Raw genomic sequence first — 27,993 nt, 5'->3', positions numbered from 1 at the left:
CTTCCATCCTTGCTATGGACCAGATTTTTGATATCATTAATCAAGCACCATCTTATTCCACAAATAGTCATTCCAATGATACAGACTCTCCAAATAAGGACCTATTTAGTGCAAGCAAGTCTAATAGTTTTGGTATTGAACAAGAGCAGGCTATGCAAATATAAGCTTTCAAATTCACATGGAAAAAGTCATGTTTAAGCCTTGTTCTACAGTATCCTCAGTGCCATGGATGTCCTTTGTTATGAGTTAAGTGTAGGGAGTGCTCATTACAAGAGAAAGGTCATACCTTGCAGAATCAGCCTTTGATGGACAGGGCAACCAGGAATTTGACATATGCTTAAATTTTGAACTGCAAGTTTTCCACCACCACTGCAAGCTACTTTAGTGCAACCTTCACCTTGCAGTAACTTTACTGACATTTTGTCTAAATGTCTATCTTCCATGGGTGAGTGGCTCTGAATTATAAACTCATTAATGTTACGTGACTTCTATCAAGCTCTTCATTCGAAATTGACCTTTTTTCTCACAGAAACTGCTTCTGTTGTACAGAAAAAGCCACCATGGCTCCTTAGTCCCAACTTAAAAGAGAGTCTGGCTCAGAGGCTCATGTTTCTGTGAAGACACTGAGGAATAATTTATCCTTCACTATTTCATGATGTGTCTTCCTGACAAGCACCTGTTTATCTTCGTCCACACAGAGTAATTTAACCTCTCTGCATGCCACTATAACATGTCTACACCATTCCTGTACCCTATATTCGTAAACTATCGCTCCTTCTGGAAATCATAGAAGTTCTTTTCACACTCGAAAACTTCTGAGAAAACAGGAAAAAAAATGTAACCACACACATGAAAAAAGGAAAACAAACAAACCAGTGGAGAAAAAAGGAGGGAGTATTTTTGGCTAAATATTATAATAATCTAGCATTAAAATTGATCAATAAATGAATGTCCTTATTGCTACCTGAGTTCATAGACCAAATATTCCCTATATTCTGTCTTGGATTATATTTCTTAAATGCTGAAAGTTTCATATCCAAGCAGATCACTATACCACAGCACATCTGATAGGCCACAACAACAGGCATATGCTTAAGCAAACCATCACCCACAACAATGGGACAGAAATTTAAGTGTATCCAGAGAGGAAATCCAGCTCAGAAGTCTTGGTAAATGAAATTTTATAATGAGGAAGAACCAATTAATACCCATGAGAAACTGAAAATCTATGCATGTGCATCTTCACCCACAAAGACTGCACAGTCATTGCAATTACTTTGAGCCTCGCAGCCTGGTTCCAGATTGTTCCATGCAGAGACCATAAGCTTCAGTGAAAAATGCTTCAGTTTTTTGGCTTATTTTAATTTTTATTTTTGAAAGCTTAGTGGGAATATTTGACCCTGAGAAATTGCTGGCTCACAAGCATCCAGGATGGGCTTCTCTGTATTAAGTTACACTCTTCTGTTCTTAAAGAAGGAAAGGATCAAAGAACTGCCCTTCATCCAGGAATGAAACAGATTGGTCAAAAGTTCTTTATGTAAAGTAGGAAAGACCCAAACTGAATTTAACACTCTTGGATCAGAGGTGATTCAGAATTCAATCCCATCAAGGACTGATGGAGGATCAAATGTTATGAACTGTAGATGTCCAGGAATGCTGCTCACTAACGTATATAAATGGGACATAACTAAAATTAAAGCAATGAAGAGAACTAACAAAATTCTGCCACTTAATTTTCATATTTCTCAAGTTTATATATTTTTTGAGACTTTGCAAGACTTGTATTACTTGTACTTTATAACTCTCCAAGCATTATAAAGATCTCTTGGGCCAGATCTTCAGCTGCTAAAAGTAAAACATTTTTTGATTTCAAGGCATCTACAAATCATCAGCAGGAGAAAACTTTGCATGATCTAAGCTATTCCTTCTCTAAGACATTACAAACACTGAGCACCTTCGTTTTGCAATTGTTTGTTGCAAATATATGTACAGAAGCCACGAGTGATTTATTGTTCTGCTGCCTGCAAGAGAACCAAATGAAATGTATAACTGTCAAAGGTCTTTCCAAAAGATATTTAATTAGGAACTATCAGGGTTTCTTTAGAAAGGAACAGTGAAACTGGTATGGAATATAAACTTGCAAAGGCAGAAGAAGTGTGACACTCTCAGATCATTGTGGTAAATTGAAAATGTACTTTGGTCCTTGTTGCACAGTATTTCTGTACCAGAATGGGGGTTCCCATGTGTATAGCCAGCACAAAGCCAAAAAAACCACAGGCTACAGGACAGGAAAGATTATTTCTGCATTTACATTTTAATTCTATGTATTTAACTAGTCATAGTAATGCCTAAGCATAAGGATATTTGATGCCTGGAGTGTATCTACGGGTCCACTGAAAGGATATAGTTAAATTCACTTCCAGAAGGGAGATTATAAGAAATTATTACAACATCACATCTGTAGTATGGAGATTTGTTCACATGGGCTAAACCGCTTTATTACAGAAAAATTTACCATATTATCAAACCTTTTCTTGAATAAGGACTGATCATAGATCCCAGCAATGGATCACAAGATACCATGGGGTCCACAACATGATCCATAGCTCACAGTCACCATGTGGTAGAATCATGATCACCCTCAAGAGCCCCTTAAATAGTAGATTCTCGAAAGACTATAGTTCTTCTGTGAAGTGGCAAAGAATTTTACTAAAGGAGGTCCAAATTTCTCACTAGAAAGTTTTTTTTTCTTCTTTCTTTTTGATGCTAATGTGTCCCCCCTTCAAAAAAGATATTATTAAAATTAGATGGCAACTAGATACCTGCTTAATTTTATGTCATAAACACATAAAAAACTTGTTTACATACTCTATGTACTATAATACAGTCAGCACATGTACTATGTCTACCTTTATATATACATATATTTATATATAGTTTCTCAAACATTAAATGTGTTTCTATGAAAATACTTCTATAACATTCAAAAAACCACAAGATGCTTCAAAAGCAATTTTTGTGAGATCTGTTGCACTAACTATAGCAGCTTTAACCCTGACTGTCTCTTTGCAGGGTCCACATTTGCCTTTAATTAAGACCTACCAGACCACAAACTGTAGGTTTGCTCCATTCAGCGATTCCCTGCAGATCCGAGGCAGCCAAAACTTATTTTAAATGGGATTTCCTATTTCTTTGCCCTTCCACATGAGGATCTGCAGCCCAGATCCCATGAGTTTTGCAGACCCATCCTACCTTCCATGTGCTCCACATAGCAATACACGTCATAAGTCTCGTTGGGGAAGCGGCGCCCATATGTTCTGACTCCTTTCTTTCCCATCTTATCTCCAAAGCAGCCAACTCTTGGATGTCTAATTGGATACCTGGAATGCAGCACAGTTAGATTTATTATTAGGGTAAGTCAGCAATTTAAGCCTGCACAGTCAAAGCATATAAATGTTGGGAAAGTGTGTCAGCGGAATGTTTAAATGCCTCACCTCACAGTCTGGTCAGACACCCAGCCAGCATCACACTGCTCAAACCCGTCCTCATAGGCGGCTTTCAGTTGCTCTGGGCTTGCCATCACGGCACCGTTGTCCCGACAGGTCTGGTGAGCCTGTGTGAAATTCAAGGTGTACCTGCTGGTCGCTGCACGGTAGTGAAATACAACACCTGAAAAAAAACCAAAATTTTTTGTTAGTGACATGTTTTCTGTTGTTCCTCCAGCCATCATTGTGCTGTAACTCTACCTAGATGTTGTTAGAATGCTGAAACAGATGGGTAGAATAAAAATAGTAAAAGGTTAAAAGATATATTTGATATAAATGATGTTCCCCCTCTAGTGGTTGATACCAGTAATGATAAAATACCCAAAAAATTGTGCTTTTGAAGCACATTGGTTAGCCTGATCTAGTTCTATAATCTGTTCCTAATGCGTCAAAGCTTAGTACAAATACCAAATTTATAAATATATGGCTTTTAGTCAATTTTTCATAACCACCTTTTCCTGCACATGATATGAATGATACAGACAAAACAAGGTGTGTTTTTATTTGGGATTTTTCTAATTCTAGAAAGAGACTTGACAACTTCAGCTGGATGTTTCAAGATGAGGCCTAGAGTTAAGATGGTTTTAGTTAAGACAGGATCTGTCTAGAAGCCACATTCTGCTTTCTACATACACTTAATTCCCACTGAATTTGACAACAGCTGAAACAAATCAAAAAGGGCACCAAAGTGGCAGGAAACAGTAATTCTACCTTTCAAAACCACTTCCCCCTATTACCACTGTCTTTTACGGTTTGCTATCAAAGGAATGTCCCCTGACTGACTCTCAAAAATAACATCCAACCTCACTTATTACACTCTAAATATTTCAGAAAGCATTGCAACACCATAAAACATCCACAGAATGACAACAAAACAAGCAAAGAAAAAAGAAAAAGCCTAAATCATAAAATGTTCCCTTTCTCTGATGATTTCACTGGAGTACTTCATGATGAGGCAATAATATACTGTAATACAGTTTGCAAAAATGGTGACATTTTAGCAATAATGATTTTTAAAATATTTTTATTAGAGCATTGTTGAAAGATGGAAAATGTCTGCTAATCTGCAAGTAAAAAGAAATATGGGTCACTTAGTGAAACGATGCAAGAGGTTGCAACATATTTAGAAATACTTTTCTCTTGCAGACAAATTCAGTAAAATTTTACTACTTATCAAAGATCTACATATGTCCATTAAATGGAAAATATACATTTTTAATCTTGTTGTGATGGAATAAGGAATTAAAATAGAAAATTTTATCTGAGAACTACTCACAGATAGGTTAAACCTTGGCCATCAGACATAAATTTCATCAAAACTACTTGCAGAGAAACAGAAAATGAAAGAGGAAATGGTGGGAATCCCCATATTACATCATTTGATGTGGAGTCACACACCAACTGCAGCCACTAACTGGAAATTTACAGACCACGAGCATCCCTCTAAAATGCCTTTTCAGAGCCACTGACAAAACCTACCACAAAGAGCTTCTTCCGAGTAGTGATGTAATTTCACCTTTGAATGGACCCACAAGTTGTTTGGTAGCAGTGACAAGCAAAGAATACACTCTGAAAAATTATGGCTGTGTTTGCATCACTAAATTAAATATCCCAGGTGAGAGATTTGGTCATTAAGGGTGTTAAATCGCTAGATTAGTTCACTGTATTATTTGGCCCAGGCCCCATGACACTGTTCCAAGGAGTTTCTTAGCCAATTTCAGCGACTAGCAGAGAACAGGGACAGCTTCCAAAGAGCATCTTCATCTGCTGCTGGGAGCCAAAGGAGCATGACAGGGTGGATGGGGGTCACACTGCTCCAGACAGCCTTGTTGCAGAACGAGTCAGGCAAGAGCAAATAACCACATTTGGCACCTAAAATCTTAAAATAACAAAAAAATATTCTTTGGAGGTTATTTTTTTTTAAAGATACTGTGTGCGCTAAAATATTTATTTTAATATATTCAGAATTTTGTAACATGGGCTGACACTTTGAGGAAAATACCTGCTGGTATAAGTGAGCATTGCTGTATCAGTAGTACAGTAATAAATAAAAACAAAAGTTCAGACGACCTGCTTGGTGTTCTGAGTCTAAAAGTAAAAAATGGGCAGCTATTGCAGAGCTCACAATGGAAGCAGATAAAACATTTACCCTGAATCACAACTACAACCCATAATAATATTCACAAGCTGAGCATCTGCCTTTACTCCATATTATTGTTGAATATGCACAGACTTTTTAAAACTTTCCTTTTTTTGGGAAACACTGGTGTTTCTGTAATAGATAATGTTTGGTACCAACTCTGTAACTCAGAGTTAAACCAGAAACGTCCAAGTATGTGAAGCAATTTTTCTATTCGGTTTTAATGTTAATTAAAATGTATTTTGTATTAATTTAGATTAATTGCCTCTTTTTCTTTCTCTTCCCAAGATTGCTTAACTGATACTACATGACTTCAACTGGGCACAAGAGCCCTGATTCTCAGTACAACCACAAAAACTTTCATTACCTTAGCAGGGGATAGCAACATATTTCTCTTAAGTTGCACTTTTTTAAAAAAGCTTCCTGCTGTTTAAATGTATTGAGTACATTCTCCATAACCAGCCATCTAACCTCTCATTTCTTATATATTGGAAATAACCACTGCCATTCCTAGCTGACATGTACTTGGGGTATCCCTGTGACACCTGAATAAGTCAGGACTAAAGAGTTAATATCCCCACCAATTTACAGTGGATTTTGCAGTGAGCGAATTGGTCAATTGTAAATCCTGGAAAGAAACCCGGGGAATGCTTTGTTCTCCTCAGCCTGATCCTAAAGGTAAACTTCACCTATTCTTAAGAGCTGGAGGTTCTTCCATTTCCATGGAGGAGGAGCTGATGGACATGAAAGAGCCTCCAAGATGAATGGGAAGGATGCATAAGCCTGTGCAACAGCTGCAATAATTAGAAGAACCCCTGGGGCTAAGAAGATTAAAGTGCAGGACTTTCATTGTTTCAGTTAGACAGAGAAAGGGGCAAAACCCGTTGTACCGGCCTTTGCACTTTAAAACATTTGCAAAGGCTTTGTTTTTCTTTTTTAATTCCTCTTTTGTCTATTTCCTCCCTGAAATAAAAAAGGCAATGAAGGAGTTGTCCTAGGAACAAATAAAGCAACTGGAAAACAGACTAGAGCAGTACAATGTTGTCACTGAACATCTGGCAAACAAAGTCAGCGTAATTACAGGAAGGAGTAGCAGCAAGGAAGAGCACTCACAGGGACTTAATTTGTAGCATCCAAAATTCACTTCTGTCAGAGCAAGAGTGAATGGCTTTTAATCATTTAGCTCATGTCTTAGATCAGAAAATGAAAACGTAAAGTATTTAACTTTTAACAAACCAGAGTTTCCATGGGTTAAAGCCTGGTTTTGTGTTTCCTCACCTCTAGGCTGCAACTTTCCTGTAGTACTTGACAGGGTATGGTGCACCAAAACCTTGTGAAACAGCAGGGGAAGTTGGTTTATTAGCTCCTGGTATGGCTAATAAATTACATTTCACTCTCAGTAGTGAGCACAGGCTGCTGCCTCATGCAGTGTTGGATGTGACCACATAAAGCCTGAATTTCAGAAGTTGTCTCATACAGCAAAGAGAGAAAAACAGAAAAGATTATGATGGCAGTGTTTGTTATTCTGTTAATTTTTGCCTTTAAATGTTGGGCACTGTGGTGCAGACTCCCGAAATAAGCCCCAGCCCATTGACAAAACTGCCACGCAGTTTGATGACTTTCCTTGCCTTTAATGCAGAACAAAACTTACATCACAAATACACCTCAAAATAGAGGTTACAGGACTGAGCACTGTATGAAAGGAAGGAACAGGGCAGGGTTTTCAGCTTCCCGCATGAATAATTCATGTATGTCCCTCATTTAAGGTTTTCCACTCATCTTCTGACCCCTGTCTTAGCGTTTGGCAGCCTTGAGAAGCAGGCTTGCCCTGCATCAGCAGGATCTCCCTCGCCAAAGCCTTGGGGAACTCACCGTGAGGAGAGAAAGTGCTTTCCAAGCCCTCTGCCCTGCACCTCCTGCCCTGTAAGGATACAGATTCCTGGCACTAACTGTGTCTTTATTACCTAGAAGTAAGTTTCTCTCTCCCATCCTTCATTGGTGGCTACCAGTTGTGCCCTTCCCTTCCCAGGGAGATAGCTTAAAAATGCAGAAGGCCCACAATAATTTAGTCAGAAAGGAAGCACAGAAGTTCAGCATCCAGGGGAGGTGAGGTTTCAAGACAGGTAAGCCTAACAGATTAAATAAAAACATCTCTTCAAACACTTAAGAGATAAAGCAGGGGAGTTCTTGTGGAGGGAACAGATTAATTAGGTTGTCAACATATCTCTCAGGGCTAACAGCACCTTTGAGTGGCAGCATTCCCACATGGAAACAACTTTAATTTATTATTATCATAATGCTTGTAAGAAAGATGAGTTTGCATAAACATGAAAATGTGAATTGCCATCTACCCTGCTTCCCTAATTCCTGCTTCTTTCCATTAACAGGATAAGTATTTTAAACCTAGGATTTTCTTTACTGGCTTTAAAAAGAAAACAGAAAAATATTGGGGGGAAAAGTCCCCCAGATTTGCAGCAGAATCAAACAGAAACAACCAAAATGAGGCCCATGAAAACAGTGGACTCCCAAAAAATCAGTAAGAAAAGAAAAAAGTGCTCTCAGTTTTGGGAAAAAAGTATTTACTGAGAAGTTATAACAAAAAAGTGAGAAAACTGGAAGAATCCCATTTGCCAGTTTGATCCCTTTAAATCAAATTATCTCCAAGGAAGGTAACAAAAATTCAGCTCAATGAGTTCTTCATTCACATTTAGTTTTTTTAATTACACTGGGTCATACATGTTATTTTTTGTTGTCCAACATCATAGCGTCACATAAAACAAGAATTTAATTAAATATTCAATTATGTTCCAAGATAAAGAGTAGTGTCTCATTTCACTTCTACGTCAGCTTTTTACAAGGTAGGTCAAAAATATTTTATACAAGTGGACTTCACTATAACTAGAGAGAAGGAATAAATGTGGACATAGAAAGGTACAGTAATACTTTTTAGAGAATCTTTTCTGGGATTCAACTCACCAAAGCTGGCTTTGCTAAAGGTTAGAAGCCAAGTCTAAAATTGCCACCTGTAAATCTCTCAAATCAGTCACCAGGGATATGGAATGGCAGAGAGCTCATCTCACCCAAGAACATTCAAAAACTGTGAGGCCAAGGACTCTCAATGGGAGATAGTTTGATCTGTCGATTTAGTAACATTAAGAAACGTTGGAAGAAAATCTCAAAGCATTGTAGAGAAATGAAATTACAAAACCTGACAAAGGAAGATTTACTCCTGAGACAAGGGGAAGATTTCAGAGGAACATGCACAGAAGGCAGAGAAGAAAATATATGGAAGAAAAAATCAGTGTGAATGACTTATTCTGGAGTATCGGACTTTGATGATCCTACTGGGTCCCTTCCAACTCAAAATGACCTGTGATTCTATGTTTCTCTTCTTGCAAGAAGCTGAAGCATCTTAACATCGTGATGCTGTTAGATCCATTCTGAATACCAAATATCCTTGTCTGAGAGGTTGATGTAATTACAGCAACAACCAGGGTGTGAGGAAAGCACTTCCCACAATTAGAAATAGGAAAGGGTGTATCCAGTGGGACAAAACTGCCCCTCCGTGGGCACCATCCCCTGGATCATGGACAGCTCTGCAGATGCAATTAACAGGCAGGGCAGATATCTGGCTGCCCTGGGACTTCCTGCATGGGCTAAAATTGTTTCCCCTGCTCTCTCTCTTACACTCTCACCAACTGCAAAATGAAAAATAGCAACACTGATTTCAGAGGTGGAATATAGGAAGCACCTAATCCATGTGAATGGGTGTTCTCACTTGATTTTGGGATTATTAAAGGCAGGCAGCACAGCACATAGTGTGGGGACTCGCAGTGCTGAACGAATGAGTTCAAGGGGTCCAAAATGTCCTTCTACTCCTACTTTGCTACGACTTTCCTGTCACTCTTTGGAAGCTTTTACCTGCCAAAAAAAAAATGTAGCAGAAATATGCAATGCAGAAAAAAAGGCAAAGGGGGCGATGAGAAATGTACCTTCCTTGTGAATAATAACTAAGATAACCAGCTGTGGTTAAGGGGTGGCTTAACCTGTAGTCCAGCTCTAGACATCAAAAATCCACAGACATTCCAAAAACAAATGGAAAAAACCATATCTGCTCAGGACTGAATACTGTAAAGCCTCTGTGTGAGTAATTCCATGGGTGACAAGTCTCTGACAGCAATAGAGTAAATATTTAGGTTTGCCCTTTGATATCATCTATTGCTGCTTTCATTGGAACAGGACACTTGGACAGCCAGATCTTTAGTTTGAAATGGTACAGACACAAGTTTGTTGTTAATCACATATGATTATGACTTTTCAGAATTTCAGAAGTTCATTTGGCATCTAAAAGAGCAAATTAACTGGATACTGGCATGCAAATTATCAAATTTGTCAGCTGTGATAGCTAAGCAGAAAGAAAAAATAGGTGCACAAATACACAGAACTTCTATAGATGGTCTTGGGCTTGAGGCTCAGGCAAAAAAATAATTAGGCATTAAAAGCTTTACTTTCAATGCCTAATACCAACTATTCATCTTGTACAGTTTGACCGAAGAAAATCTATATGCTACAGAGAAAGTTACTCTTCGTCAGAAATCCCATTTTTAGTTCACAAGACATTCCATCACTGGTAAAATGTGTTTGCTTGATGGACAATGTGTTCCACAGCAGTTTTATATACCCAGCACACCTAAAGGATAGAAATAGCAATTACAGTAGTTTTATTCAAATTAGCTCTCACAGATACCTATTATGTTACTAGCAAAGGTTAATTTGAAAAACAAGCAGGCCAGCTGTCTAAGCTTATCTCTCTGGTTTCATTGATGCTCGATTGTGCTTTTTGTTTGAAGGTTTAAAATTAGGGAATGTCCATAAAACAAATGGAGATCCTGAGCCTAATAAATCTATCATCATAGCAAAAGAAGAATTACATCTACTTCAGAGCAATGCGGATATTTTTGGCTTACTTCATGTGAGCATAAAATGTGCAAAATAACAAAAGTGATGATAAATTTGTCAGGACTTCATGAGTCACCCTGCAAGCAACAGCCCCAGCTCCATCCAGGAGAGCTGACCAAAGCACGGTGCTGAAACTGCCCTCAGCTCTGGAATTACCTCAGTTGACATGGAAATACCCCACGAAGGACAGGCAGTACAGAGTTCACAAAGGGAGTGTACAGGAGAACACATGTCTTCAACTGATATCACTTTGGGGTGCAGATTCAAAAAGGCAACACAATGGAGATAATTCACTTTTTGGACTAATGGTTTTTGTTTTCACACTTACAAGCTGAAATCATAAGAAACCATAAAGCCTCACTGAAAAGGGGGCAGAAGATTTGAGCATCAACATTCACAAGAAATTCTTACAAGTCTGATAAATGACATTTATTTACAAACATTGTAGAAAATTGAGAATGGATGTTATTTTTCATTTGGGTCAAGACCTAGCTTCTTCCTCTCCTGAAATTCTAACATTAAAGCAATCATGGAAAAGAATAGTCAGAGAACGAAAATAGAGCATGTGAAATTTTCTTTGAATTGAAAACATAAATGTAATCAGTTCATCATTTTGCAGTGTTTTTCCAGGAGCACTAACTACAAAAGTTGAATGACATCAGATATTTTATTGTAGTAAACATCTACTGCTCCTGGATACAGATATATAGTCAAGGGAGCACTTGAAGAGGAGTAAGGAATGCCAGATACATTTGCTATTGAAAAGTAATGTTCAAACCAGGATCCCTTTTCTTTTTTCATTAGGACCAACAATTTATGAGGTTATACAGGCATTAGTGACAACATTGATTTATTTCATTTCCAAATTAAGACCACACCTTCAAATCCTTTCATTGAACCCATGGCAACAGACTGTTCACGTTAGGTAAGGCATATTGGAAGAACAATGCAGTTTTAAGCTCACCAAAAAAATCTAAGCCAAAGCCATAATTTCCAGCAGCAGATATTAATGTTTGTTTTGGGATCCAATATTGAGTAAATATTGGACTTCCAAAAAACACAGAACTGCAAAGGAGTGCAAGGCAGGGTCCAAAACAAGGCTCCTGCAAGCAGATATGTCCACACAGCACAGTGTTGTTCTAAGCACACACAGTAAACCTGGGTCCAGAATTTGCCTATGCATGGCACAGAGCCTGGGCTAATACATCCTGCCTTTCAGCGCAGGCTGTTAGCTCAGACTTGGTGCCAAACTGACAAGGCTGTACAGCACTAGGCTCTGGGGCAGCCTCTGTGCTGTACTCGCTGTGCTGGTTAAGTGGTTCCTGGGAGAAAAACACTTATAGATCAGATACTGCTTTTGCCACCATTTTTTGCATAATCCCCTGCAGCTCCAGACTGGGGCAGACGAGCTGAAAAGCTGGAAAAGGCCCTGAGAGTGCTGTCCGTGTGCTGGGCATGGCTGGGGCCACACCTCGAGTGATGGGGGCAGTTCTGGGCCCCTCAGTTAAGAAAGACATTGAGGGGCTGGAGCACTGAGGGAACAGAGTTGGGGAAGGGTCTGGAGCACCAGGAGTGGCTGAGGGAGCTGGGGAGGCTCAGCCTGGGGAAAAGGGGGCTCAGGGAGGAAGTTCTCAGTCTCTGCCACAACCTGATGGCAGGATGGAGCCAGGTGAGGATTGCTCTTTTCTCCCAGGGAACAAGGGACTGGATGAGAACAAGAGGCCTCAGGTTGTGTCAGGGAAGGTTTAGGTTAGATATGAGGAAATACACCTTCCCTGAAAGGGTTGTCAGGCATTGGCACAGGCTTCTCAGGAAAATGGGGGAGCCACTACCTCTGGAAGTGTTCACAAAATGCGTGGATGTGGCATTTGGAGACGTGGTGTGGTAGGTGAACATGGCAGTGCTGGGTTAATGGTTGGACTTCATAATCTTAGAGGTCTTCTCCAACCTCAATAATTCTATGATTTTGAAAGTCCTGTCTCTTCTGTCTCTCTACAAGCAGACTTCTCCCCCTCAAAATTTTGGAGGCTATTTCCTAACAGTGATGGCAAGCAAACTGTTATCACTGGACACTCCACATCTAGCAAACCCCAACACTAATTGTTTTCCTGCAGCTTCTGTCAGATGAGTTTCCCTCTGCCTATACAACCTTTACCACTGCATGAAAAGTAACTTTCTTTTTGCTTGACATTCCTGCCACAGAAAGAGTGGTTCTGATGGCAACACGGTTTGGTACATCAAGATGGGCCAACCACAGCTTCAGCTGCAAGACTGTTGCTTCTTCTCATCCTACGCAAACAAGGGCAAATTGCTAAAGATGCTCCTTTAAATACTCCCTAGTTCTGTGTTAATTACTAAGTTTTACTAATTTAACCAGAATCAGTATTGGTTACAAATGAAACAGACAAGTCCTTACCCTCAACAGCCAGTGAGACAATCCCTTGTGTGTCCTCCACCCCATACATGATGTCGCAGCGATAGACCCCAGCATCACTTGCACGCAGCTTCGAGAAGGTCAGCGAGGCGTCACCAGTCTCTTCTGAGTGAGTTGGGACAGACACTCTGTCCTTGTAGCTCTGACCTATCTTGATGTTGCCGTTCTGGGCCACCAGGACGGTGGTTTCTTTCGCGTCTTTCCTGCTTTTATCCAGTTCCACCTTTGACCACTTGATCCGGAGGTACTCAGCTGCATAGCTAGAGGCTATGGTGGGGGTGGTTGAGAAGAAGCATGGTAGCACTGAAGTCCCAGAGAGAGAACCCTTCACCATGGTTTTTTTTTCTGCTTTAACTAGGAAAAGGGGAGAGAGGGAGGAGAGAAAGGAGAAATCACATTAATGAAATGGGAAACAAGTATATTTTGTTGTTATTTAATGATTTGCTTGCACAAGACCTGAAACACCTGAACCTTAGCTAATTTGACTGGTTAGGATAAGATAAAAAAGAGTTTTTACCAATCTTAGGCTGCTGCTGGAGCCCTTTTCTCTTTGGGAAAATTTAATTCTGGTTTATTTTCTCTATTTGTTACAGTCACCAAGTTATTGACCTTTGGAAACTGGTCTGAAATTTCAGGTGACAGATGAACTGCAAGGGCTGTTTCTTCAATTGACAGGAAGAAGAGCACTCTGAGTGAAAGATGATGAGTTATCTCTCACCTCTTGCTGACCAAAATAATACATATATGGGAGCTTAGTGGTGTTTACACCTTGCCTTTCCTCACAGCAGATTGTTCATGTGCTCCTGTCCTCAGAGGAAAGCACAGCCCATGACTTTGCCCACATGATATCCCTGACTCCTCTATTCTTCCAGGGGTTAACTCTTTATTGCAGACGTGCTGAAACAAAAGACTTTTCAATGAGATTCCCCCAAATAGTCAAGGTTGTTTCCTTGTAGCCTCAGGGCCTTTAACAGATTGCAGAAATTAATTATCTCAGGATGTTAAGTAAAGAAGGAAGTAAAGCACAGAGAAGGTCCCTACTTGGCTTAGACTTGACGTGATAGGACCTTTATCATTTTTATGACATCTCCAGCTGCAAACATTTTGCAAACACTTCCATATGCCAACATCCTGAGGGAGAAGTTGACTACTGTTCATCCAACCCGCACATAGCAATTTGAAAGAGGATTTCTGATGGATTTACTTTTTTATGCGCTGTTATTTCATCATACATGGCTTAATGAACATTAAAAGCTGATGCCCAACAAAATCTATTTCACCTCTTTCACTGTCTTGCACTCTAACATTTTTTGAAAGGTGGAACTTGGTCATCATTGTGGTGAACTAGGAGTCATAAAGTTTAGAAGTATAATAAATTAATATACTAGACATCAACAAAGTGATACATGAAGTAGGAGACACCACTACATGAAAATTATCTAGCTATTTATCTATAATAAAAATATAATCTCTCCATCTCTCTGTAAAGAGTAGAGGATTGGGGGAGTGAGGGAAATTAAAGAAGAGGAAAAGAGAAAGAGGAAAAAGAGATTTTTTACCTTTCTTTAACAAGAATGAAAAAAAAAGAAGAAAAATGTAAAATTGCTCAAGTTGATTATTTTAACAGAGACAGACTACCTTATACAGGATAAAGTATTAGATAACAGTATTATCTAAAAAGGTTCAGTAAAAGAACCACAGTTTGATGCCCAAGCATTTCAATAATAAAGCACTAACAAGAAAAAGAGAAAAATTATCTGATACAGGGGATCCCCAGAATGGAAGTACTCAGGTCCTTTCCATCCAGCCTGCATAATTAGAATTCCTTGGGAACAAAATTCAGACAGAGTCAAGATGATGGCGTCAAAACTGATTAGATCAGAGACTTTTTATATCACCTTTAATTTCTGAAACTTCCCTGAGTTACAGTAGGTTAGAGATAAAGAAGCAGAATGAATTCTCAGTTCTATCAGTTGTGATGGAATTACTGCCAAATTTCACAGGTGGAAGATTAAAATCAGTCTCAAAATATTTAGTATTTATTACGATCTCTTATTATCTATAGACATTACAGGAAATTTTTTCTTAAATGAAGAATGACCTAGTTATAATTATTCTGACTGATAGAATTTCAACAAACATTTGAGAACATTGTTTCTGATTATAAGTGATCTGCAATATCAGCACTGAACCCTGAGGAAATTTCCTCTCTTTAAAACCTTCATATCAGCTAACTGTAACCCTTGGCAAATAACACATATCCTAATGACATGCAAACTAGATCCAGTTTAAATTGTGTTACATCCCAGAACAGGAGACTGTAGCTACAGACACATTTCTCTAACTCCAGAAAGCACCACAGAAAAAAACCTATTTGTTTTGATGAGAGGAGGGAAGAAAGAGAAGAAGAAAGAGAAGAATGAGAAAGAAAAAGAGGAGAAGGAGAAAGGAGGAGAAGGACAAAGAAGGAGAAGCAGAAGCTTTTCCCGACTGAAAAAAAAAAAAACAACCAAAACTATTTGTCTGATATGGTATTTGAAATATAAGATTGATTGATGTCCTGCACAATTGTGAAAAGCCTGATTTCTAGCAGCAGTCCAAATTAGTTAATCTAGCAGAATTTACTGACCAATGCAGAATGCATTAATGTCTTATAATAATCCATATAGCCCTTTTTTTCCCTTTAGCATTTTCCCTATGTTATACTCCATGTCATCCACTATCAATGGTATGTGATAGACTATTTCTTAGAAGGGATATGGAGGGCAAAAGTATGACCAAAACATTAAGCAAGTCTTTGTAAATTGGAAAACAAGCTCAGAAAATCAAGTATTTGCCAATGTTAATACCAAGTTTCCACTCCATGTAGGACCTGGAATACTTATGACATCTGTACTCTTAAGAAGAGAATGGTTTTGAAAATACTTTGCTTGCTGGTAATGAATATAAGCATTTTCCTCAGTTGCTGACTAACCTATATCACTCAGGCATAATTAGTTTATTAGAGAAAATGCACAGACAATAAAGGAATAAAACACACAGCTAAACCCAAATTACCTGGCCACAACACTTATTTTGGCAGAACTCCCAGCAAAGTCAATGAGGGAGTTGTACAAGATGGTGGAACTAGAGTTGGTGCAGTTGTATTTTGGGCAGATCCTGGAGGTAATGTGCCTCACACATTGGGGATTTTTGTTGTCATGCTTCCATAGTTCCTCCCAGTCCACTATTCCAGCTGCAAAGTCAATTTATCCTACCAATGACACATAGCTTGATAATTTCCTTTGGAGGGGGAATCAAAGACTTCTTGCTTGTGGACAAAGCCTCTTTCTCTAGAATTTGTACATTTCTTCTGTGGTAAATGTTACAAAATTCTTAAAGTGTGAATCCAAGGAGATAAAAAAAAATTACAGAATTCTGCCCTTCTGTTTCACATCAGCCATAATGACCAGACTGGTAGGTCTGCAATGGACAAGGAGTCTGAAGGAAAAAATGTCCTACATGAAATGACACTGCTTAGACGAGTGATTTTGCTACATAATTAAACTTAATTGAACTGATGTTGCTACTGACTATGCAGACAAATCTCACATGCTTAAAGAATAAAAGATTCCATTTATTTTTAGCTAAATTCATGAGGAAAAAAAATTGCATCTCATTTTTCAGTTCATCAACAACCTGCCTAGACATATGGTATATTGCCCTGCCTAGCAGCGGAGATAGAAAGGATCAACAAAATTATGTGTTTTCTTAATCCAACCACTAGCACTGAGCCTAGGAGAAGTCTTTTTATTAACCACAAATCTCTTAATGAAGATAATGATGAATTAAATTGAGTGCACCGCTTACACAAACTTGTATGAAACTGACAGCAGAAGCAAAGGACTGAGGCCCAACAAAAACCCTCAGGGAGTCTTTTACTAGTTGGTTTGTGGTCTAAGCAAGAAGAATAAGAGAAGGAAGCATAGAGTGATGGAGAACTACTTTTATAGTCTGCAGGAAAGTCACAGGATGCCAGGTAAATGTAAATCTCAGCTGCAGAATTCAACATAACATAAGCAGACATTATAGACATGAATGCATGTAGTTTATAGCACCCATGACACAAACATGATCACACAAACTGATGTTTACACTGGTATGTTGTTTATATATTTTTGAAAGAATGTACCACACACTACAATCTAGGGGATTTCTGCTGCCTTCTGGATTACAGAGTTTTCACAAAAGGGTGCTCACCCATGGCATGACAAATAGACGCTTAAAAAAACAGGTAAGGAAAACTCCAGCGTAATCACAGGGTCCAGCTCGTAAACTACAATACCCTAACACCAGTTCAAAGTGAGTAAATGTCATATCAGCAGCAGGCATAAACCTTGATGGTGAACTTCTGTCATTAATCCTTCACCTGAGCAAAAAAAGGTCTCACAGAGGGACAGTCACGGAACCCAGAACCTTAAACTCCATTTCCTGCTGCCGCGACACACATCTGAGAATTCAAAGTCTTGAAGAACCCATGCAAGGCCATTCTCAACCTCAAAGGAAAAACACTTTTGTTACTACATAAAATCAAAGGAGAATGCTGTGCAAACACTGCAGGTATTTATGAATGTGACCATTCAAAAAGATGAGGGTGAAAAGCAAAGACAGGAATAGTGGTGAGTGGTGGGAATTTATGTCTCACAAAAGATTTCAAGGCTTCAATTTTTTGTTTGAATTAAGGATTTGAAAAGAAGAGGTTGAAACTCAAGATGTCCAACACTTCAAAATGCTGAGATGTATTTTATTTTTAGAGTATTTTCAAACAAAAGAAACAGCTGCACATATAAAGATTGTGTAAGTCTTCTAACATTCATCCTTAAAAATATTACTGCACAAACTGACTGACGTTTCTGCAAAAGAGAAGGATGAGAGTTGATCCCCGAGACTCTTTGGGATCATGAATTGAACCAATTTATGAAAAAGGAAATTTTTTACTCCTTGTCTTCCTCACCATGGCCATACTTTGAATTTGTTTAAGCCTCTCTATGGTAAAAGAATGGTCTTCAAAAATAAACCCCACAAAGTTCACTGTGTGTTTTAGGAAAATCAGGGTCAAAAATTCTCTCAAAAATTTTGGGCAAATAAGGATGGGTCACAACCTGGTTTATATTCCAAAGAAGTCCTTACTGGGACATTCATCTAGAACTTTCTTAAGGACCAAAAATTCTACTCTGGAGATAACAGGAGCCTTTAAGAAGTAATAAAAAGTGGAGTAAGTTAGGGGATATCTAGAGATGCCCTGCTATTCCAGGGATGAAGAATCCACAACTTCTCTGGGTGACTTGTGCCACTGTCTCACCACCCTTACTGTAAAATATTTCTTCCTTATATCCAATCTAAACCTATTCTCTTTCAGTCTAAAACTGTTATCCCTTGTCCTGCTCTAGTAAGAAACCTGCTTGAGGCAAAAATCAACTTTTTTTTTAGTTAGCTCCACTAAGCATAACAGTCTTCTCCTTTATCTTTCAGGACTGCCTAAAGATTTTGCTAGCAACAGTGTTCAAGCCGGGCAGGAAGAAAAAAAAAGGAGTAAATTTGATTTTCCCGAAGGCTAAATTCAGATTGAGGAGTTCCTGGAAAGACAGGGAAAAGAAAATAGAGAAAGATTTCGTTTTGAAACTTGGGAAAGCTGTTATCCCAATTTTGTGAGCCTGCAGCAACTGCAGGGACGTTGTCCTTACTGACTCAAAATTTCAAATAACCATGGCAACCACACATGAATACACACTTTAGTTCTAGCATGTAATTGCCAGGAGAAGTAATAAGGGCTCTTTCCTTCCCACTCAAACTGCAGACCTGTAGCTGCCCTGACACATCCTTGCTCCAGACCCCAGCAGCTAAGTCCTGGGAAACACACCACCAGTTGGACTAAATTGATTTTAATGAATGGTCTTGGGTACAACAGACTTACCTTTAGGTAGCATATATGTTATAACTAATGCAGAGCACATCCATAAGATACTTTTTATACTTAACAACATCTTGACCTAGAAATAAAGAACAAAAGGATAAGTTGTTAGTGTTGCATTGTGCTCTTAACAAGTGTTGTAACTCAGTATATCAGTGTTTGTCATTGATATCAGAAGCGGTCCTTTCTGCTTCCGGGGTGTCTCCATTCGATAATTTATGAAGGAAATTTGTTATAATGATGATGTGCCCCCGTGGAATGTAGATCTATAATGAGTTTCAGGTGACTGAGTCCAGAGGGATATTCAGACACATCAGTTCCATTTGAGTTTGCTTCTCATTCCCTTTACAAGCTCCACCTTTAACAACTGAAGGGCTCTCCACATGTATCATATGTACAGAACAATAATTGCATCTTCATAATAGTATTTCTCCATTTCTATTTCAGTTCATAGTTACACACACCAGACCTGTAAACCTCTCAAAAATTTCAAAAGCATACTGACAATAGCATTACAAACCCCACAGACACCAATAACTATTAGGGGTTTGTAAGTCCCTCATCCATTCAGTTACACATAGGTACCATCCAGACATCATAAGACATAACTTTCAGCAGCAGTTTTCCAAACGCTGCCATTGAAAAAGTTTTATCACAAAACCCTGATAATTGCTGTCAAAATATGCTACTTGGGTTCCTCACTTGGCCAAGTAGCCTGACTGATAGTTTTCTCCTGTCCAAGAGAGATTACTCAAAGTTGAGCTGCTCTAAGGATCAGTGTAGCAGAGATTTATAACACAGAGATATGTCTGTGTTATAACTATGGAACCTGCATTGCACAAATGTATAACAAAAAACATTAATACATTTTAAAATCTTCACAAGTGATAGTGAAAATTACAGCAAGACACACAGAAAGACATCTCCAGAAAACTGCTGTTGACATCCTCAGCCTCAGGACAGTTCTCTCCACAGCTCACAGCTGCACCCCATAGGCCCATACTTCACATAGGTCTTTCTGAGCTGCTGTATGTTCTGTAACATCTGAGCAGCTCGGAAAAGATACAAAACATCCCAAACCGAGCCTTTCCAATGAGCCAGGCTAAAAATTCCCACCCGCCGGGGCTGAAAACCCCAAAGACCTTCATTCCCTATACATGGATGGCCAGAGCCAGATGGTTGCACTAGGAAACATCTGCTGCAGCGTATTCCCAGGGCGTGGAGGAAGAAATGCAGCTGCTTTCCACAGATCTGGCTGTGCGCTGCCAAGGACACCCCATCTCTGCCTCAGCCATTCAGGAGGGCTGAGTGTACAGTGTGATATCACTTATTTTGCAACATGAACTCCATGGAATTTGCACTTCTCATGTCCCAAACAAGAACCAGGGACATCTTTGACTTCATTCAGTTTAAGCCCTATCTGCCATAAAACTTTTTCTGAAGACTCTAACAGACAACCCCAACACCCAGACAGTTTCATGTCTCCGTACACTTACACAAGCCAACCTGCATGTGAAGAAAATAAAGCGGCTATTTAATAGCTAATCTTAAAATTCTATACTGTGCTCTGATATAAATTCCCTGTAGAAGGTTGCTGTGAGTGAGGAAGTTGCACAAATTCAGAGCTGCAGACATTAAAGTCCTTTAAATGCAACAGACCAGCTCTGAAATACAGATAGTCACGTTTGCTGAGATAAACACTTAAATGATCCTCATTATTACACAATAATTAAAGAATAGAGAGGTCAGTCTGAGCCTACACAGACTAGAAGGATCTTCAAGCAATGCTTGTATCCTGAAGCTGCTGGAAGCCCCAGGCACTAAACCAGTCCCTACCGTAACACAAGCTCTCCGAAGAGAGGACAGAAAGAAGACTGACAGAATTCTCCACCTCCCAAGGTGGTGGGTGATGGACCTGCCTGCAAGACAACGTGAAAGACTGGGCTTCTGTGAAAGCTGAGTGGCTCCAAACTTTCTTTAGAGATTTTCTGTCCTCATGTGCTCTCGTGTGACACATTGGTTACACCAGCAGCAAAACAAAAAATCCTGAACAGAATGTTTACAAGTTTAGCTTTACATATTTACCCCCATGCTTGATTTTCCTCCTCCTTCCCCCAAAGGCAACCTCAGCTTTTGGGACCAGAAACCAGGAGAATCAAAGACAATGGCCAAGAAAAAGAATAAAGCATTTTCTTTTTCCAGGACATGGGTTGCATGTTGCATCCATCTCCTGCTCCATTGTCCTGGCTCTGATCTGGAGTTCCTGGACACCTGACACACGCCAGTAGAAGCCCGTTGCCCTTGGAAGCTTGTTGCAATACTGTCATGACACAACTGATTCCAGGTTTGGCAAAGACAAACCCTTCTGCTCTGCTCCCAGTCACCAAACACAACATGCACACCCACAGTGACGTGTGAAAACAGAGGCAGCTGTGGAAGGACAATTTTTGAGGTATCCATGGGAACAGAAGAGAGCACTTGTGGCTGTGATGGCTCTAAGCTTTTTATTGAGCAGAGCAGGAATTACACCTGCTGCACCAAGAGCTCGGATGGCTCCAAAAAACTGCACTGTTTGAGCACTGAGATTAATATGAGACATCTGCCAAAAATCCCCACCTCTCTATTGGAACACCACTTCTTGATTTTTTATAAATCTTCATTATCCTGAAATGCTTACTGGAGCAATGAAAAACCCTGGGGGAATGGTCTGATTTCCAACCCGCAGGCTCAGGAGAGTAATTCCCAAACAACCCTCCACACCTGAGGGTTGGTTGTCACGTTATGGTCCTTGGTGGGCTCCCATAAATACTCCTGGGTTACCGAGTGCTGTTCCCCTACAGCTGCCAGAATGAGATGTGCAATTACTCCTGCCACCCTCTCCAAACATGCAGATCATAACAGCAGCACCCCGCTCAGTCCCCCAAGGCAGCCCAGCTTAGGGGAAAGCGGAGCTTTGCAGACCTGGTGCCAAAAATCCTCCCCAGGAGCCACAGGCAAGGCAGAGGCTGTGGCTTACACCTTGCATCCCAATTCCCCTTCAGTGCTGCCCACATTTCCAGGACACTGGCCTGTGGCTGCTCCTGCCTCCTCCCCTTTTGCTGGCAGAGGATCCAGCTGACCGTGTTTCCTTGCAGCCTCCTAAGCAAAATCTCTACTCTAAAACTGGTTTGTGTTTCCCATTCCTGCACTCTACAGCTTACATAAGTCTGCTGCCTGACTACCATATTGTCCACAGCAATTAGCCAAAATCCTTCTAAACTTACCTTTTTCCACAGGCATTTTTTCTCCCTTTGTGTCACTACACCCAGAGTAAAAGAAATCCATAAAACTATGAGAAAAGCTTGCCAGCTAAAGCTGCAAGACTTGAGTAAGTGCTTAATTTCCATCTTCTATTAAAAAAAAGTATCTCACTTAACATGACCAAACTTGGGTTGCCTGCTGACTGTTTTCCAGCTCAACTGATCCACTTTATTAGGAGCTACCACAGGCAGATGGATCTACAGTGGGAATTTGCACTGCATTTTTAAATGGGATGCAACCCTGAGAGCAGAATCTTTTAACCAAAAGTTGCCAAAGTCCTTGTCAAACTTCACATCTTTAAAAACTTGCAGTGGGGGTTCTCTCTCTGGGGACAGAGCATGTCTCCTATTTTTGCAGGCACTGCTACCTTCCCTTACTACAGCAAAAACTCATAGGAGTAGAAGTTCTGACCAAATTCCAGCTTGTGTTTAGTTTACAATGTAAGCTTGATCTCATACCAGTGCTGCTTTAACCAGATGGGAGAACATCATGTCTCTCTGTTTAAAACTCTAGGTTCAGAAAGACAGTGAATTGTCCTGGTGTGGAACAGACTAAAGTTCACCATCCAAAAACTACTCCCATTTTCTCTGAAGCTGGGACAGTGAGGAATTAGCTGCTTTGATGGAGGTAACACTGTCTCTGAAGCCTGCAACTCCTCAGGTCACACTGAAGTTGATTCAGCACATGCTCCATAACTGCACTGTGAATGCTGAACGTGTTTCTTAAACACATAAAAAGCAGCCTCTGATCATTGACCCTCATAGTGAAAGTCAGAAGGATATAAAAAACTAAAAGAAAAAATAAAAATAGGAGGGAGGAACCCAACAGAATCTAGTTCTGGAGAAGTGAAGGAAGGTTGCTGCTCATACTAATGGGTAAAACAGCAAATTACAACTTCCCAGTGGAATCCCAATAAGCTAGAAACAACAGAACAACTCTTGATATCTCCCAAGCTCTGAAACTTCACAGCTTCCATCCTTTCTCAAAAATGCAGACATTCTGCACTTTCTTTTGCTTCTGCAGCCCTTTGATCGTTTTACACTGCCTGACTGTTTATTGCTGACATGTATCCACCTCACCATTAATGCTGCTTAATTAACTTTGCCAGTTTCACCATGTCTATGCTACATGATTAATTAGCCCACTGTGCTGCCATATGGTGCATCAGCCTGCATCTGATTCATTAGCAACCTCTGCTTGGCCTGTTATCACTTGGAAAGGTCCTCCTAAGGCCTTGCAGAAGGTCTTGGGGGCTACTGCATCATCCCTTCCTCATCACCTTCTGCAGCTGCGGGGGGGAAATCTTCCACACTGAAACCTCACTAACCGGAGTGCTGGCTCTAGCCTGGGGCACAGACAGGAAAAGTGAGCAGAGCACAGTGTATTCTGGTGCTCCTTGCTGTGGCAGTGCTGCCTCAGGACATCCCTCCCAGTCCCGTGCTCATTTATGCCAGAAGTGGCTCCAGGTTCTGGTACAGCCATGCAGAGACATGCTGGAAAACTTCCAGAGGCAGTGTGTGGAGAGATGACCTAGGGTCCGGGGGCCTGTGGAGGAGCAATGAGCACACCTTGCTCCTCCCAGCACCACCCTAGTGCCAGCTTCAACTTCCGACTCCCGCTTTCCAAAGCCATTGAATATCTCAAGCTGCACCCACAAGGATCATTGATCATAACTTCTGGCCCTGCACAGGACACCCCAAGAATCCCACCGTGTCCCTGAGACCATTGTCCAAATGCTTCTTGACCTCTGGTAGCCTTGAGGCTGGGACCACTGCCTGGGGGGCCTGGTCCAGGAGAGCTGCAGACATCCCCTGCCCACCTGTCCTGAGCACCCACACTGGGGAAGGGAGTAAGAAGCGCAGTCATGGATAAATGACACAAAGGTGCTGCTCGTGCTGCCATCACAGGGCCTCAGCTCCAGGACCAGCCTGTGGGCTGGGTGAGGAGCTCCTCGGTGAATCTTGGGGTCCATCCAGCACCAGTGCTGAACTCAAGGGAGGTTGAGGGTGCCCTGCTGCACCTTCTCCACAGCCCCAATCCCATCTGATGGCACTGAGGGGCCACCTGGAGCTGGGAAAGGCCCCAGTTCCACATCACTGTCAAACACAGCCCTTCAGGCACTGCTGGCTCCCCTGTCATAGAATCACTGAACAGTTTGGATTGGAAGAGACCTCAAAGATCATCCCATTCCACCCCCTGCCCTGGGCAGAGACACCTTCCACTATGCCAGGTTGATCCAAGACCCGTCAAACCGAGCCTTGGACACTTCCAGGGATGGGGTACCCACAGCTACTCTGGGCAACCGGTACCAGGGCCTCACCAGCCTCACAGGGAAGAATTCCTTCCCAGTATCCCATCTAACCCTGCCCTCTGTCAGTTGAAGCCATTCCCCCTTGTCCTTTCACTTCAGGCCCTTGTAAATAGTCTCTCTCCATGTTCCTTGTAGCCCCTTCAGGCACTGTAAGGCCACAACTATGTCATCCATATCCTTCTCTTCTCCAGGCTGAACAATTCCAACTCTGCCAGGCTTTCCTCACAGTAGAGCTGCTCCATCCGTCTGATCATCTTGGTGCCTTCTCTGGACTCGCCTCAACAAGTCCGTGTCTTTTTCTGCACCCAGAACCCCAGAGCTGGATGAGGAGTGTGAGGAACACACCGAAACAGAGAAGCCACAGAGTTGTTTGGGTTTGTTTTTTTGTTGTTGTTGTTCGAGAGTATTTCTTTTTAATTATTTTATTACGATGATGATTTGGGGTTTGCGGCTTTTTTTTCGGGGAATGGGGTGGGAATTTTCCCCTCACAGTGAGGAGTCCGGAGCCCTCGGGCGGGAAAGCGGCGGCCGCTGCAATGCCGCCATTGCCGCCGGGGGGCGCCGAGGTGCCGCCGCCGCGCCCGCCCCGTTCCTCGACAGCAGCCGCGCCCCTACACCGGGGTCCCCAAAGCTGGGATCCCTAAAACCGGGACCCCCCAAACCGGCCCCGAGGTCACTCATCCCTGTCACAGCCGCCCCTTGCTCCGGCTGCGCGCCAAGCGGGCTGCGGCATCGGGCCCGCCCCGTCCCGCGCCCCGCCAGCCTCTCCAGCTCCTCATGAGGGAGGAGGAAACTTCCTCTTTCGCTCCGGCTTGTTTAAGGAAAAAAAAAAGAAAAAGAGAAAAAAACCCGGCACAGAAATAAAGCCAATCCCTAAACCCACCCGACATTCATACTCTCCCATCCTGAGATGGGTCTCAAAGCTCATGCCTAAACTGAAAAAGGAAAAGGGGGAAAAAGGGGAAGGAGGAAGAGGAAGAAGGAGGGTGAAAGGAGAGGCAAAGGGGAAAGAAGAATGGGAAAGAAAGAAGGTGGAAAGGGAAAACAGGGAGGAAAAGGGGGGAAGGGGAAAAAGGAAGGGAAAGGGAAAAAAGAGAGAGAAAGGGAAAAAGGGAGGGAAGGGAAAAAAGGGGTGGAGGGAAGAAAGGGAGGGGAGGAAAAAAGGGGGGGAGGAGAAAAGAGGAGAAAGGGAAAAAAGGGGGGAAGGTCAAAAAAAGAGACGAAAAGGGGGAAAAAGGGGGGTAAGGGGAAAAAGGGGGAGAAGGGGAAAAAAAGGAGGGAAGGATGGGGAAATGGGTGGGTAAAGGGGGAAAACAGGAGAGGGAAGGAGAAAAAAAGAAAAAGCGAAAAAGAGGGGGAGGGGGGAAGGGGGGAAAAGGGGAAAAGGGGGGGTAAAAGGAAAAAGAAGAGGGGGAGGGGGGGGGGGGGGAGAGAAAAGGAAAAAAAAGAAAGAAAGAAAAGCCATCGGGGCTTACTCCCGAGAGCCGGTGCCGGGAGGGAGAGACGGAGAGAGGGTGGCCGAGAAGACGTGACCAGGGGGACAATGAAGGCCGGGACCGCCCTTTGTGTGGGGACGGGGTCGGGGGACGGAGGGAGCTGCAGAGGGTCCCATCTCTCCGCTCACACTGCCCCCGCTTCTTCCCGCCGTCCGAACTCCCTCAATTCCCTCCACGATGCTCTCACTTTTCCTTTGTAACACAAAGGCGAGATCCCCGGGAGCGGAGGGGGAAGACAGTGCCCGTGCCACAGAGAAGCTGGAAGCGGGTCTAAGAGGGGGCGTTTTGCTCCACTGACCTCCCGATCCTCCTCCTCCTCACCCACTGCCTCCCTTTCCGCAGTGAAAATGTGGCTCAGGGTGATACGCTGCTCTCCGGCTCCTCGGGAGAGAGATGCGCAGCACCTCAGCCCCGCTCTGCTCTGCGAGCAGCTTTCCAGGAACATCAGGAGAAGAGATTAAAAAGGGAAAAAAAAAGGGGGAGGGGGGAGATGGATGGGGGGAGCACACAGGAGCGGAGGAGACCGAGTACACGCTTTTCCTAGCGCTAGAAAAGCCGGTGGCTGAAGGGAAAGGTCCGTTCTAGTAGCTCCTGCCACACGGGCGCTTTGTGTACTTAACATTCAAACGGAGCAACTTCCTCTCGTCTCCCTCCCGAACCAAGGTGCGGCTCTGCCTTCCCAGCCATCCAAACCACCAGTACCAAACACTTCTGCCAGGGCTTCCACCCAAAAGTCTTCTATTCCCTAGTTTTCTTTGTTCTCCTTCTTGCACTGGATTTCCTTTTTTTTTTTTTTTTTTTGTTGGTTCCCGAGCATCCCTCCTTCTCCTCTCCCCTGTGCGTGTCGTTGAACTTACCCCAGGTTGTTTAAATTCACCAATCATCGCTTATTCCCTCCCGCTTAGGATTTGCAGTTCAAACTCTTTGTTGGCACAGCAGTAAAACAATTGTTTTAAATCCCACACTAAGTGTGTGCTGCCAATCACAGGTAAAGAAAAAGGGGGGGGGAAGGAAAAAAAGTACAAAAAACCAACCCGCAATAAAAGAGTTATAGTTACCTTAAAAGGTAGCGTATTGCAGAGATCACAAAAAATCACAACGTGGTGGCTGGGCTAGTCCAGAGATCCCAGTGGCCGCATGAAAGAGTAAATCCCCTCGTTAGCGCTGGAAGGAGCCGGTGGATCCGGGGTCTCCCCTTCTCCCAGAGCTCGGTCTTCCCTCCTTCCCTGCCCTCCCGCCAGCGAGCACCTGACTCCCGGCTGCGGAGCCAGGACCGAGCTGTGGGCAAAGGGAGCTCGCCTGCAAGTTCAAATGCGAGCCTCAGCCACCCATCATTATTATATCGTTGTACCGTCAGCGCTGCAGAGGAGGGGCGCTGGCTCGGGGAGAGGAGGGTTCACAGGCTCTGCGAGAGCCTCCCTGCAATTTCCAAAGCTCCCGCAGCTGCTAGGCGCAGGAGAGCCCCCAGCGCCCGCCTGCGCCGAGCAGGGCCCCCCTCTTGGCCCCCTCGGGGCGCCCCCTGCACCCCAGATCCGCAGCGGGACCCGCAGCCCGGTGCGGCGAGACGGGCACTAGCCATCCAGAGAGGGTGCACAGGGCGCATTGTTCCCCAATTAAACAATTAACCGAGAAAAGAATGCAGAGACCTCCTGTACCCTGGCTCCGGAAGCCGGTTGAAATGGGGGAAAGTGACTGGGACTGAAATCCTTTTTTTTCCCCTTTGCCTCCCCAGTCTCAGCGGAGATTGCAATGAAAGAATATATTGGTGCTGGCTCCAAACTTCCCCTGCCGATGCTAATTCACAGGCAGTCTTGCATAGGCAGCCTCCTGAGCCAAGCTTCTCCACCCTAGCTTTATG

At 42.3% G+C, this 27,993-nt stretch overlaps 1 protein-coding gene across 3 annotated transcripts in view; it reads right to left on the bottom strand.

Moving 5' to 3' along the window:
• VCAN (versican) overlaps positions 1 to 27,457 on the bottom strand; it is a 97,615-nt gene extending 70,158 nt beyond the window's left edge. For all 3 annotated transcript variants that reach the window (XM_027634927.1, XM_027634928.1, XM_027634929.1), the window contains exons 1-5: positions 27,194 to 27,457; positions 19,032 to 19,107; positions 13,061 to 13,432; positions 3,495 to 3,669; positions 3,253 to 3,380 (exon numbers count right to left, since the gene is read on the bottom strand). In XM_027634927.1, coding sequence (XP_027490728.1) covers positions 3,253 to 3,380; positions 3,495 to 3,669; positions 13,061 to 13,432; positions 19,032 to 19,101 — 745 coding nt within the window. In that variant the 5' untranslated portion in view covers positions 19,102 to 19,107; positions 27,194 to 27,457. The remainder of the gene's footprint in view (positions 1 to 3,252; positions 3,381 to 3,494; positions 3,670 to 13,060; positions 13,433 to 19,031; positions 19,108 to 27,193) is intronic.
• Between the last annotated feature and the right edge of the window lie 536 nt (positions 27,458 to 27,993).

The sequence above is a fragment of the Corapipo altera genome, unplaced genomic scaffold (assembly GCF_003945725.1).
Source record: "Corapipo altera isolate COAL_440 unplaced genomic scaffold, ASM394572v1 61411, whole genome shotgun sequence".
In the NCBI taxonomy this organism is placed as follows: domain Eukaryota; kingdom Metazoa; phylum Chordata; class Aves; order Passeriformes; family Pipridae; genus Corapipo; species Corapipo altera.
This window is presented reverse-complemented; position numbering and strand designations above follow the sequence as displayed.